The sequence below is a fragment of the Rhinolophus sinicus genome, chromosome 4 (genome assembly GCF_057876585.1).
Source record: "Rhinolophus sinicus isolate RSI-liver-muscle chromosome 4, RSI-T2T, whole genome shotgun sequence".
NCBI classification, from domain to species: Eukaryota; Metazoa; Chordata; class Mammalia; order Chiroptera; family Rhinolophidae; genus Rhinolophus; species Rhinolophus sinicus.
The window spans coordinates 102,224,295-102,239,278 of record NC_142504.1 but is presented as its reverse complement, the minus strand read 5'-3'; the positions used below and the strand labels follow the sequence as shown (position 1 = coordinate 102,239,278).

At 36.0% G+C, this 14,984-nt stretch overlaps 1 protein-coding gene across 1 annotated transcript in view; it reads left to right on the top strand.

Moving 5' to 3' along the window:
• MBD2 (methyl-CpG binding domain protein 2) overlaps nucleotides 1–14,984 on the top strand; it is a 58,731-nt gene that overhangs the window by 19,375 nt on the left and 24,372 nt on the right. The window contains exon 3 of the mRNA XM_019721880.3: nucleotides 10,469–10,606. Within this exon, the coding sequence (XP_019577439.3) occupies nucleotides 10,469–10,606 (138 nt within the window). The remainder of the gene's footprint in view (nucleotides 1–10,468; nucleotides 10,607–14,984) is intronic.

Sequence of the window (14,984 nt, the reverse complement as noted above, 5' to 3'; positions counted from 1 at the left end):
CTGTTTTTTGCTGAAAAAAGTGTCGTTTGGTCTCTCTCTGTTGGATATTGTTGGGGGAGAAGGGGAGTGAGTGGATCACAGATGATAAATCTAACATTCCTAGGCCTTGAAGTCCTTACAAGGAAGGGATTACTGGTATCTCCCTTTGGTGTTGGCCACTGTTGAGTACATGGTTCTATTTGAAATGAAGTTGACAAAAGTGGAAGTGAGGAACAAGTAGCTGTTATAGTTAGTCATTGACTGAGGACTCATGATGGCCTAGACACATGGTGGAGAGAAATAGATTATAGTTCTGTTTTGAATATAGAATTGAGAAGATTTGCTAAGGAAGGTTTGCTCGGGAAGAGGACAGAGAAAACGCAAGTGTGAATGAGCCCTTAGTTTTTAGATTGAGTGACAAGATGGATTGGGTTGCCATCTCCCAAAATCCCCTTAGGAAAGGATTTATATGGGTGGATAAAATCAACTTTGAATATGCAAAATTTGAGGTGTTTATTAAACACCCAAATGGAAATGTCATGTATGCAGTTGGTATACTGATTGAGAGGTCTGAGCTGGAAATTCCTTGGTTATTCCAAATGATGGAGCTGGAGGAGATTACCCAGCTATAGGAAAGTATCCAGAACCAAGTGCTGAGAAAAATCCATAATTAGAATTTGGTTGGAATAGAAGGAATCAGCAAAGTGGATTGTGAAAGGATGGCTAGTAAGGTAGGCGAAACATGGAAGGGGAGAATGTTTTAAAAAGGGGAGTGCTCAGTTACAATGATGGCCGCTACAAGGTTGACTAGGGGAGGACAGAAATCTCCATTGACCTTGGCAATATGAATTAATAACCTTCATAACAAATAGTTCCAATGGAAACAAAGGCCAGATTGGATTAAGTTGAAAGTGAATAAGATAAAATGGGTCAGTGTAGACAATTATTTCAATAAATTTTTTTGGGTAAGGAGGAGAATTACTAAATCAGTGGTAGATGAAAGGGATGCTGATGTGGTTAATTTCCCATTTTAAAGACTTTGGAATGGTTAAGAAGAGGGGGGTCGATAGCACAAGTGGAAAAACCACAGAGGTCAAAAAAGTGAAGCACATTTGCGGTGTGATGGTGGTGATAGGCCATGGGTAGGAAGGAATGTGAAAGGACTGAAGGAACAGTGAGAAAACAGTACAGTCAGTGGATAGGAGATATTGATGGAGTTAATGCAGAGGGCAGTGCTAAGTGAGCTGTAAGGATGAAAAGTAGAAACTGGAGGGCTGGCTGCTGGATTGCGATATTGGAGGTGGTGTCGTCACTAGGTTGACAAGCCTGTGACTATAGAGTTAGGGGAGTGAGGTTCGGGCAGAAGAAGAATTCTAAGAACTCGGGATGTTGTGTGAACTTTCCACATGGGTATCAAGGCCTCTAAGATTGAGGCCAAGAGTTAGGATGGAGAGGAAGACGGGAAACAGAAACGAAAGTCTTGAGTGAATGAAGGAGAAAGAGGAGGGGTAGAGAGTAGTACTGCCAGATCCTAAGAGCTTCAAAGGAGCTGGCGTTTTTTTGAAGGAGCAAAAATGAGGAAATGATTAGAAAAAGGAGGAAACCTATACCACTTCCTGGCTTGTAGGTATGTAGTGGGAAGAGAGAGGAAGAGGAAACGTCTTCATTTGAGAGAACGTAAGGGGAGATAGTATCTTTGAGGGACAGCCAAGTCCAAGGACTGAAGAACGTTTAGAGAATATTGAGGATGTAGGAAAGGCTGCCAATCAGCCATTCAAGAGTGTGCGGTGTTAAGGATTGAGGGCAGGGGATTGGTTTTCAAACTTCAGATCATTACATCAATGTAATTGTTCAAGACTAGAATTTTTAAAAAATGAAATACAAGAGGATTATAAAATAGTGCACATCTCATTTAGTAAGGGTGAGTATTTTAGGCAAGTTGTATTACACACGTGTGTACTGGAGTCATGGCGTAAAATATATTTCTACTTTTAGTTGAGGTCAAAAAAGTTTGAGAGCCACTGAACTGTGGGGTGAATGTACAGAATACTGTGGGACGAGTGGTGGGTAATAAGAGAGACTTGGCTGTTTATTACCAAGATAGGGATTTGAGGTGTGATGGGATTCATTGTGATAATAGCTAGAGCAGAGCACACAGTTAAAATAATATGGTCCTGACTTTTCAGAAAGGAGATATGTGTACCTCTGCTGGATTGCTATTATAAATGGATTTGTAAGACCTTCCTTAGGCAGCTAGGACCTGTCTGAACTCTGAGCCCCCAAAGAACTGGCTTTATTTCTGGCCTTAATTCTCAGCCTCCTACATGAATGATGTGTTACAGGACTATGCAGCAGAGTATGAGCTCCTTAAACGCCTTTGCTTGCCTCCCTAAGAGAGAATAGTTTTCCATTTGAAGCAAGCTTAATTGTCAGTCAGGTGTATTGGTGTGCAAGGTTGGTTAGCTCTGTTTATCTCCAAGTTGATACTGTTCTTCCAAGTAAGCTTTCTTGCAACTCAGCCAAGAAACAACCTGTCCCATCTCTATAACTTACCCATTGGCATCCTATTAATGAACCTTATACTTTGCACTTTGCCCCAAGGTGTTAATCTCCACGATAGTCTCCTCTGTCCAGACCACTGTGCTAAATTTTAAACATACAGATGAAAAGCTACTATGGCAGGTTAGTGACAGGGAGATCTAAGTTTTCAAATTTATACTGAAGAACATTTTCCCTGAGCCTCAGCTCTCTAAGAGCAATAGGCATGCTTTCTGCCAATGGACATGGTTTATTTTGATGTCTTAGTCTCATGTTGGCAGTCTGCTCAGTTCTAGATTCTTTGTACTCTATTTCTCTTGTTTCATGATATAAGCACTATGATTGACAGGGAGTTTGCCAGAAACACCATCTGTAGACTGAGGATTATTTTCCCGTGGGATGCTTGTGTAGGGCTGGCATGTGACTCAGAGGAAGACACTGGCTGTGTATCTGTAACTTCATGTTAAGTAGTAAAGATGGAACAAGTTGAGCGATTATTCTCTTACATTTATAATCTTGAGGCAGATAGTACAGACGACTACTTAATAATTTTGAGATGGATATTGTAAATAAACTACGTTGAATTGTAATATTTTCCACTTACATAGCATCTGTAAGTTTAAGGCAGAAAATGAGACTATTTAAGGGTAAGGGCTGCATAACAAGACCTAACATGTAGTAGACATTTTATGCATCATTTGTCTCAGAATTGTTTCAGCGCATTCTGTGTGCTCAGGTATTATTCCAGATTTGGGGAATACAGTAAAGAATGTTTCTATATTCATGGTGCTTATATTACAGTGGAATCACAAACTAATACACAATTTAAATACTACCTGCTACACAGTAAATTAAATAAGAATGATCGAGGTTGAGTGGCTATTTTTGGCTGAGTGATCAGGAAAGTTTTCTTTGAGGGGGTGATTTTTTTAGGCAAAGATCTGAATGACAAGGAGTCAGCTATACAAAAACCAGAGGGAAAAGCATTCCATGCTGAGGGAATAGTTAGTGCAAAACTCCTAAGGCAGGATACATTGAGCATAGGAGGGCAGAAAATAGGCCCCAGTGGCTGGAGTTTAGGGAGTGGGAGAGGAGGGCTAGGTCAGTCAAGGATGTAGACAACCTAATCTCAGGGCTTGGCCAGCCAGTGTAAGGAACAGTGTGGAATGCTACTTGCAGACTTTATGTAGGGAGCAATATGATTCCTTTGGCTGGGATTGTAGAGCTGCAGAAGTGGAAGTCGGGGCCCGTTAAGGAGGCTGTTATATTTACCCAGACAGGGATGATGGTGACTGGAACGGTAAAGGAACGGAGGACACTGGAACGATTTAGTAGTCTCTTGTCCGAAGAACATCTAATTTTCTTATGTGCAGAAATAGCCTTAATAAATAAAGGATATTTGTCTTTAATACATGAAGATAACTAATAAGTTGTTATGAGCTAATGGCACCATTCAATTTTTTTTTTGGTTAATTTGAACCAGGTGTTTAGATATTGATTGGCTAAAGATGGCTAGGAAGTAAAAGGTGGACAGAACTAAACAAAATAACTTTAGTTTGTTAGCAAATGGTCTTGCTCATGAGAATAGTCTGTTCAGGATTATGGTAGGTTTATCGTATATTAAGTTAGTGCTTTGTGTGTGTGTCCAAGTGTGATAGACCTTTCAAAAGGATCTGGGCTTGGCTTTCGTGCTAATAATAAAGGTAGATTGGGGACATAGTTGCTGGTGATATGGCTTTGTCAAGATTTATTTTGGATGCCCAGGTTTCTGTTGACAGTTGAGGTGTATTTCACTAAGTTTCATAGGTCCTAAAGAGTTACCTGACTTTGTAGACTCTACTTCAGCAAGACAATTTAGCCCTGCAGAAAACAGTTTGTGTGACTATTTCCCCAATTCGGAGGATGTGTAGTCAGCTAGCGCCAACCCAGATGTAAAGGAGATAATGAATTCTAGGCAATAGATGCCTTAGTTTGAATAGAGCTGCTCTGGGTATCTGGTTTAAACTCGTTACTCCTCGAATGACCGCATATTAACTAAAGCTCCAATAAGTTACTTGTCAAGCAGAACTTTTCAAAATTTGTTTTCAGTGATGAATTTCAGTCCTCTACCGCTTGAATTAACTATAAGCATAAGTCCTTTTTTAATGAGCTTAAATTATAGTTCACCCATTCTATTATTTTTTAAATAAGATCCATTGACCTTAAAAAATATATCTTTCTAGGATATTACATAAGTGGATTTTCAGTACAGAATCATAGATCCCAGATATATGTTTCTTTACTTGGCGCAAAGACCTATGCAGGTTGCACAACGTTGTGAACATACTAAAAACTGCTTAATTGTGCACTTTAAAATGGTGAATATTATGGTATGCGAATTCTGTCTCAATCAACAAAAACTCTGAAGGATTGTAAAGCACTTTTAATTGTTGGCTTTTGATTTTGTGGAAAGATACTAGCTGTTGGGTCCTATGCGTATTCTGGAGCAAATCCAAAATTACTTTTTGAGGATAATCCTGGTTTGACCTAAAGTTAACCATTCAGGCTCCCTATTTGTGAGCCAGGGGATGGTTTTCCTTCTGGGAAAGCATAATAGGTTAAGTTTCTAAATTTCAATAGTATATTCAATAACATTTTAACGCTGATAATAGAAATAGCTGCTGTTCAGCATTTATGTGCCACATGGCTATAAACTATAAACCTATTTTGTTAATTGTCTTCCCTCTACCCCAGAATACAAGCTCTGAGGCAGGGATTTTGATGCTCTGTAAATGACTGTATACCCAGCTTGCGGTCAGTCCCTGACAGACAGTGGGCACTCAGTATTTGTACGATGTCTGAATAAAAACTGCATCAGTAGCAGTAGCATTTTCTCATTTGATCTCTAAGAATCTTGTGAATAGTTATTCTCAGTTACAGATGAGGAAAACGACCTTAAAAAATAGTCTTTATTTCTCAAATTGGGGCATGAATATCTATTGGGGGTATGTGGTATATACAATGTTACAGAATTAAAATATTTGAATGACACTTGAAAGTGTTTTATTTGAACACTTTGGGTAGGTAGAGCCACAATTTACATTAAAGCAAACATGGCTAATTTTTTAAATAAATGCAAAATTTGCATGAATTTTCCAGATAAACTGAGCAGCCCTCCAGGCTCTTGTCATGGAATATGTACTACAATTTTGAGTTGTCGTGCAGTAGCTTTATTTCAAAGCCAGGCTGAGAATAGCGGTATTTACGAGTAGAATACATGGTGTATGTCCCTGATGTTCCGCCTGTGCTATGTGGTGGCTTTACTGTAACACCACATGGATGGGTCTGAAGGAGTTGTTTCTGTATCGTTAACTGTCGTATATACATTCTTCCCTTCAATTGATCTGAGACTGTACCTAAGACAGAAGTACAGGTTCTTTTTTCCCCAGTTCCCCTTTCATACGTAACTCTCTTCTGTTTTACAGAAGAATAGCAAACTTCTCACTTGTGTGCAGTATTACCATGCTATACAGAATGTTTGATCTCCAATAAAGGGACAGTTGGAAATATTGGTGTTGATACGGAGAAAATGAATGACTTGGTAACAGTCAAGTCTTTCTGTTAGTACAATTCTTTTCTGGCCACAAAATTTACAAAGGAGTTAATGTAGACGTGATTATTAAAGTTTTTTGATGGTGTACTATGTAATATTTTGACAACTCAAAGAAGTTCAAAGAATTGAGTGACAGAATAAGTGATTCTATTATTTATGTGAACAAGGTTTCTTGGTGTTACATTGATAAAAAATGAATAGGAATAGAGTTCTAACAATTAGTAATACTCATTCAAGCCATGAAGTTATTTTTAAATAAAATATATTTTTATTAATATATCTAATTTTTATCTCTTATGTTTAATAATTATTTGTTAAAGTGTATAATTTGCCATTTTTTGTCAGTTATGTACTACTCATAATTGTAATAAACCAGAACAAATTTTCTTTCATCACTAAGAGCTTTATGCTCACAGAAAATTTAAAAGTGTAATTGCATGATACATTAATGATCAGTTAAAGGTTTTCAGGTTTAAAACAGGAAATAACTCTGGGAATGGAATTATTAGTTCAAAGAGAAAAAGGAGTGAAATAAAATAGAAACTACTGAAAAGTTTGTTCATGTATAAATGGTTGATGGTATGTTTTAATTCTGTTAGAGATATTGTATTTTATTTTTGTCTGTTAGATATATTTTAAAATGATGTAACAGTTTATTAAAAGTGTCAGTATTTGAAATACTCTATAGTAAGTGGATCCTTCCCAACTATTTACATTAAAATACGAAATATTCCTGATGCCAACTTTAAAATGTAGGTGTGTATATACACTTATTTTCAGACATTGTTTAGGGAGTAGGAATGCAAACAATGTTTGCAAACCACCTGTTTATGACACGTGCCCTTCACCTACCTCCTTAGTTTCCTCTTTTCTAGTCTTAAGTTCGATCATTGAATGACGATTACACAATAATTAGGTCTCACTGGTTTAGTCTCTTTCAGAATCACCTTCACTGAGTTGCCCTTTAAATGCTATTTTCTTGGTTTTATGGAAGGTCATTGACAAAAGAAAAAAACACTTGAAATCTGCTTAATATTTGTTGTGATGTTCAGTGCCTTTAATATTTTTCTAGATTTAATATCAGATGGACAGCTTTTTGTTTTCTTCATTAATTGGTATGCTTCCTCCTGTATAATTTAATCTTTTTTCACTCAGACCCCTATACTCCATATTCGTTGCTCAGCTCTAGTATCACTATTAACCTTTTCAAAAGGAAATTTGTCTTCTCTTTGTCCTTGATTTTCTATTTTTAAAAATTAATTTTTATTGAATATTCTTTCCGGGTATAAAAGAGCTACCTCAGACACTTATTGTAAAGAGATGAAATAAAAGTTTAAAAAATAAAAGATTTATTTTTGTATTCCTCTCAGCACCTACTGGGATAGAATAGACCCTCAAAGTTTATTGAGTTATTTGAATATTTCCAATCTAATATGCACCTTATTATAAAATACATTAAATTTTGAGGCAAGTGTTAGTCTGTACACTGAGAAAATTTATCACAGGTTGGAAATGTTTCGCTCTAATATTAGAATATGTGTGTTTGCCAGTTTAATTTTGCAATGTAAGGAACTGCTGCTTCACTTTTCCTTATATTGAAAAAGAAGATCTCAAGTACATGACTAGCTTTAATCTTATCCCATAAAAAATAGTGTTTGCTTTATAACTCGTAAGTTTATGGCAGATTGATAGTTATTTAGCAAGACTCAGACACGCCACTGGGCAAGAATTAACTGACTGTGGCAGTCCTCAGGGAGACTGGTAATAAAATTTACTGTTTCTGTGACAGTTTCCAGGAAAACCAGTTCACCCAGCTTTTCAGATTATTCTACATGATACTGTTTTGGAATACAAAATTAATTAGTAAAAAATTCTGTCTTCAGAGATCCATGCCAATTAAAAGAACAAAATAATAAAACCCAGAATACGATCAAGAGAGGAATAACGGCACACTCTTGAATAATCTCATTCCATGTCACTGGGGAATGAACCGTCTTATTGTCAGAGAGTGGAAGTTAGTTGTATGTTTTGAAAATTTTTTAGCCAGCTCTTTTCCTTCTAATTTTTATTTATTGCACCAAAAACACAAGTTAATGGAAAAAACGATCAGTCTTACAGTTATAGTGCCAACATTTTTACACCTTTCAAGTTTCTTCCAGTCTTTGTTGATCCGTAATTCGTAGTTTAGAGTAGTTTGCTACCTCCAGCCATCCTTTGTAACAATGAGAATCTTACAAGTTTGACGGTGGCTGCTCATACAAGCAGTTGCAATGCCGTCTTCATTCTAATACCAACAGTGTATATTCTTATTTTAAAAACAAAGATATTAAAACCAAGCAAAGAATTGTTTCGTGACATATACTAGTTATAACTAGTGACAGGAAAAGTTCTCTGTGTTCGTGTGTTAAGCTTCTTTGGGATTGAACATTAACTGTAGGGTGGGTGGCTTCTCTTGGAGCCCAGAATGCTCTAGATGTCATAAATCAGAGGTGTCCAAGCCTTGTGTGCATCACAGAATTACCAGGAGAGCTTTTAAAAATACACATTTCTGGGCCTCGCACTTTTAAAAAAATGTCATCCTAAGTGATTCTTTTGCAGCCTGTTGGCCAAGTTTGTATACCTCTAAATCAAAGGTTTTTGAAAATCCATAAAGATAAGAAAACTAAAAACCTGAGAAATAATATTGTTAGGAGTTATTTAAAATGAATATGTCTCTTAGAGGTAAGCACAGACATTGGTAGAAAATTGAGTGAGATAAAGGAATGACAAGCATTCCCACTAAACAGAGAAGAACAGGTGTGTGTGGGTGGGGAGGAGGGTGGAGACCGGTAATAGTGGGTCCACATAATACTGTAATAATCGTCAGATTAGGCATTGCTAATAGTCTTTAAACAGAGGTTACAAAACAACACCTACAGAGCTCAGACAGGTAACACAAATGTGGGTTGTTGAGAAATGCTGCAAAAGAACCCTTGACACCTCGAGCGGGCAGCCGTTACTAATTAACCGTGGCCTGTGGTGACCAAATCATGTCCAGTATTTCTAGATCTTTTGAGTTTTTAAGAGAAGCTAGAATTCTAGATTTGACATGAAGTCCCCAGATTTGTAAATGTTGGCTTAATTTGTTTAGGACACCAAAAACTGACCTGCACACATCTATGAGTTAGACTTGCTCTGCGTGTCACCATTTTGCAATCTTTGTTTTAGGGCAGTGGTTCTGCAAGTGTGATTCCTGGAACAGCAGCAACAGCAAGCACCTGAGACCTTAACAGAAATGCAAATTCTCAGGCCCCACCCCAGACTTAATGAAGCCTCTGGGAGTGAGGCCCAGTAATCTGTGTCCTAATAAGACCTCTGGGTGATTCTGGTGCGTGCTCAAGTTTGAGAACCACTGTTCGGGAGTCTGGAAATTGACATTAAAATTTTTATCTGGAGGTAGCTGTGAAGATAAAAGTTCATTGACTATCCTGTAGATTGATCAAGTATATTTGTGTGTCAAAAATATTAGATATATGTTGGTTTCATATATATATATATATATATATATATATATATATATATATGTATGACCTTTTATATTTTTTGCCGTAATCATGTTTTGTTCTTTTCCTCACCTCCTCCTCTGCCCCACTCCCCGCCCTTACTGTTAAGAATATTGCACATGAAGTTCCACACGTTGATTTCACTGGAACACATATTGCATTTTATTTTCTGGTTGATTAAAAGTAGATAAGTATGTTGCTTGACTTTCTGAAGCTTCGATTTTAAGTCTCTTCTTTAAAAGTAGGAAATGTGATACACAAAATAAATAATATTTCCGTATTTTATTACATTTTTCTAAGGTGAGTTGTGTTTGCTAGAATTAGAACTTCTGTTTCGAATTATCTTTTTCTGCGTAAAAGGAGAAGGTTAATTCATGTGGTTTTACGTAAGCCTGCCTGGCTTCCACCAGCTGATCAGGTGGTTTATATTTTAAAAGCCAAGGATGCCATTGTTTTCCTCCATTCGCAGAATGTAGAAATGATTGCTGCTGGTTGTCCTGAAATTTCTCCTTCCTTTTGTATAACCCAACTTGAAACATACTGGTTCATTTGACAGCCCTTAGTATCTTGCTAACCCAAATTAATTTTGAATTCTATATAGAGAATTTTCTTACATTTAGAAGAATACAAAAAACTTTTTTATTATGTGCTAATTTCATGTATGTCTTATATAGTAAAGTACTTAAAATGTACTTCAGAGTATTTAAAATGCTGCTGTTGAGAGGTTTGGAATAGTTGATTCATTGATATTGGTATTGAATTAATAAAAATAATTTATTTATGCTATGTATTAATGAAAATATGCTTATATCCACAGGGTAAACCAGACTTGAATACAACATTGCCAATTAGACAAACAGCATCAATTTTCAAACAACCAGTAACCAAAGTCACAAATCATCCAAATAATAAAGTGAAATCAGACCCACAACGAATGAATGAGCAGCCACGTCAGGTAAGGATCTAACTGGTTCTCCAATCTTATTTTTCAGAAAATTCTGGTATTTTTTACCAGGTATAGTTCAAGTAAACTTTGGTTAAAATGGAATAAATTTGGAAAGAAGTTTGTTTTATGTCCTAGGCTATTACATGAATGCTGGCGAAGAACTAATTCAATATTTAGGTAAAATGTTTTAAGAAAAAATTTAAGAAGTTAATTATAAAAATGAATCTAAATTAATTTCATATTATAGACTACATTGTTATGCTTTTGTGTGTTAATGTACTTCAGACTGGGTTCTGCTAATCTTAGTCTTTTAAAGATTCTTTCTAGGGATAGTATTTCCTAAGGGGATGAAGCATGTAGTTTGTGTTGCTTAGTTTAAAAAATATTTTCTATTATTTGAAAATGACTTTTTGTTCTGATTTCTTATAACATGAAAGCTGTCCTTCCCCTTTTGAAAAACAATTAAAGAAATACGGTATATGTCAATATGGTATATTGTCCTGTGACTTCCATTTTTGTATAAATTGAATTTATTATTCTCTTTCTTTATTGCCTCAAGCTGTATTCAACCAAATCTTTTCTTAGAAAAAAAGTATTATCTGAAAGGCCTCCCTGCTCCTTAATAATAATGCCAAATAGCCAGGGGAGGGAGACTTGACAAAATGCTTAAACTTTCCAAGTAATCTTGCTTATTCACTCCCTAATTGTGGTCAAAAGTTTAGGTACGTTGTGAATTTTCAGTAGCAGTTGGGGTGAGGGACTGGAGGGAGAAACTCTCTGTGCATTTTTTTTCTCTCCTTTCTCTGCCTCCTCCCACTCAGGGATTAGAAACACTGATTTACCTAGGACGACGATTATCTTTTGCTCTCGTATTCCCCTTGTAGATGTCTCCACCTTTTCATTTGAATTTTGGTTTTCACTAAGTCCCTCAAGTGTCTCATCTCCAGACTTCATAAAGGATTGGGCCAAAACTTTCAGACAGTTGCTCTAGAAGAAACTACATAAGGAAATTCAGTTCCCACATCCTCTGTAGTGTTTTTTCCTCTTCAGGTGAGCCAGGAAAACAGAAGATATTTGGAGCCACATTGGATCAGCATCTTGCTATAGATGTCTCAAGATTTGAAGTTCTAAACTTGCTTTACTGTTGGTCCCCAAGAGATTCAACAGGGGCCATGTAAGTGTATCACATCCAATATAAAAGATGCATACCTGCATGTGCCTTTAGGCTCTTGTCACCACTTAGGTTTCTGTGGGCCATTCAGCTTCCTGTGCCAGGCTTTTCCCTTCTGTTTTACTACAGGACCCAGAGATAGTCACCAACTGCACTGTGAGTTTTAGTGTATTCATTACAACAGGGAAGGAATTCTGCTGTTCTGAACTTTGCCCACCTTGATAAAGCTGTTCCCTGATTGTACTCTTCCTTAGATACTGTCTAAAGTCTTGAACATCTTGTCCTTTGGCTTTTTGGTGATTTTTTAAATCATTTTCTTGTAAAGATTTTTTAATGAAAAATTTAAAAGTATGTAATTGGCTAAGACAGTTTGCTTCAAAAAGCCCAAAAAATAAAGAGAGTGGAATAACTAAAAATATTAGTTCCGTGTTGGAAATCTGAGTTGTCTTATTGAGGGGAGAGAGTATTTAGTAGATTTTATCCTCATCTTTTCTTTGCCAAATTGTTCTCAATGTACTCTGTAAACCCAAATACTTTGGTTAAAGACCGTTTGAGTAGCAAATTATGTTAATTGTAACAGTAATTTAATTGTTTTCTGCACGTAAGTTTAGTCACAGATTTTAAAAACTACAGTATTACTGAGTGTTTATCTGGCTGTAAAGATGTTGATAACCTAGATTTTTAAAGTTGAAGCAACCAGATTAGTTGCTCTTTATTCTTTGGTATGTTGAGTAGTTTTAAGTTTTCCTTTTATTAAGATTTATGAGATTTGTCTCAAATGAATATGTCAAAAGATTCTCCCCCCCCAAAAAAAATACCCAAAACTTATTTCATTTTACCCCAGATCTTTTGAGGGTTTTATGTTTCTTGCAGCTTGCATAGACAGGAAGTGTTAAAATTTTTTAGGAGGTTACTTTTCCATTAGTTTGGACTGTTTTTCACTTTATCCTCATGTCATCTGACAGTTTTTGCTGAATGTTTTTGATTATAGTAAGACATTATTAGTTGTCTTTCCCCCTTCTTTATCTTCAACATAAGAATTGAGGTAATATTTGACTACTACCTCATAAGAGTTCAAAATATAGGACTATGCATTGGGCAAATGCAGGATAACAGTAGAGAGACAACTTTTGTATTAATGTTTTTAAAGTCATGACCTGTCACCGTGACTATTCTGGTTTAGAGTCAAGGTTGCTAGTAAAGGCAAGATACTGACTTTAATTATATTTTAACATACATATGGCAGATGACTGCCAATATTGTTGAGGAGATAGCAAAAAATACATAAGCAAAAATGATTCTTCCAATTTTGCCACTTTTTGCATAGCTGCATTTAACTAGATTAGTAATATAAATTGCCAAATACTCCATTTGGAGAAGTTATTTTGATGATAGAGTAAATTAATTAGACAGTGAGGTTTCTATTTTTGTGGTTCCTATAGATATAAATGTGTTTCTCTTTAACCGTATCACATTCTTTTAATAAGGTATTCAAGCTAGTGGTATTGTAATTCCTTTCAAAGTGTTGAATTTTGAGACCTGGAACTAGGATTAGATTTTTGGATCTTAATCTAGGCTCTAGGTTTGAAGTTATTTAGATGTGAAATTAATAATTCCATCTTATATAACACATCCTATGCCTAGGTCATTATATGGCAGTCTGATTTGATTTCTGTAAAATATAGAAATTATGAATCCCTAATGTAGTGAATCCTTGAACATGCCATAGCTTTCATAGTGCAAATAAGGTAATGTAAGCAGAAGTGCATTAAACAGAATTCAGCAGTGATTTCTGCCTATGATTAAAATTATAAGGTAGAGATGGAATTTGTAAAACCTGGTTATGGTAGGGTAAGTAGCTAGATGTTTTTATATATACTATCATCTTATTTAATGAGCACTTGTTTTTTCATTAGATTAAAAAGAAATCTGGAGTGGGGTGGAGGGAACTCTCTCAACTATAAGAACATTATCCCAAACAGTAAAATCATTGAGATGTCCTTATTTGGCCAGATACGTAAAATACATTCAAAATTGTTTTGAATCTAGTTGAATTGTGATTTTACTGTTAGAGGTGTCTTTCCTAGTTTTCTTCTTTCAATATATGAAGAACGCACATTTCTGTTTCTTCCTTATTTCTTTGATGCTGTCATCTTGGACTCTTTCTGGTCTCACTTTTTTCTCTTTTATCATAACTCAAATCAGAACTTTCATCTTTCAGTCATTACTTCCTCCTTTTAATTATTAGACTATAGGGTGCTGATAGGCTTTAGGTGTTTTTGATAGTCCTTGAATATTAATTACATTTTGTATAGAACATTTACTTTTTTTTTTTAACCAAAAAGTAAATATTTGAATCAGTGAAGCGGATTTAAATCTTCCATTTGAGTCTAGATTTTTTTCTTTTATTTTGTTTGCTAATTCTTCTTTCACAGGATATGAAACTTTCTTTTACTCCCTTCCAGAAGTCAGCCTTTTTTCAGAATGATTTTTTCCAACTTTATTGAGATATAATTGACATTTAACATTGTGTAAATTTAAGGTGTACAATGTGATGATGATTTGATACACATATACATTGCAAAATGATTACCACAATAACACTAGTTAACACATCCATCGCTCCACATAATTACCATTTTTTTGTTGTGGTGGTGGTGGTGGTGGTGGTGGTGGTGGTGGTGGTGGTCGTGGTGGCGGTCGTGGTGGTGGTGGTAATAATATTTAAGGTCTCTCTTAACTTTCAGGTACACAGTACACTATTGTTAACTGTAGCCACCATGCTGTACATTAGGTACCCAGAACTTACTCATCTTATAACTGAAAGTTGGTAGCTTTAACCAACATCTTCCCACTTCCCTCACCCCCTCGCTCCTGGCAGTCACTAGTATACTCTCCTGTTTTTATGAGTTCTGCTCTTTTAGATTCCACATATAAGTGAGATCATACAGTATTTGTCTTTTTCTGTTTGGCCTATTTCACTTAGCATAAAGCCTTCGGGGTTCATTCATGTTATTGCCAACGGCACGATTTTGTTCTTTTTTTATGGCTGATAATCCATTTGTGTGTGTGTGACATTTCTGTATCTGTTCATTCATTGATGCACACCTAGATGGTTTCCATGTCTTGTCTATTGTGAATAATGTTGCCATGGACATGGGCGTGCAGAGGACAGATGACATGTTGCCCAGTACCACTTAAAAGCATTATTCTGGG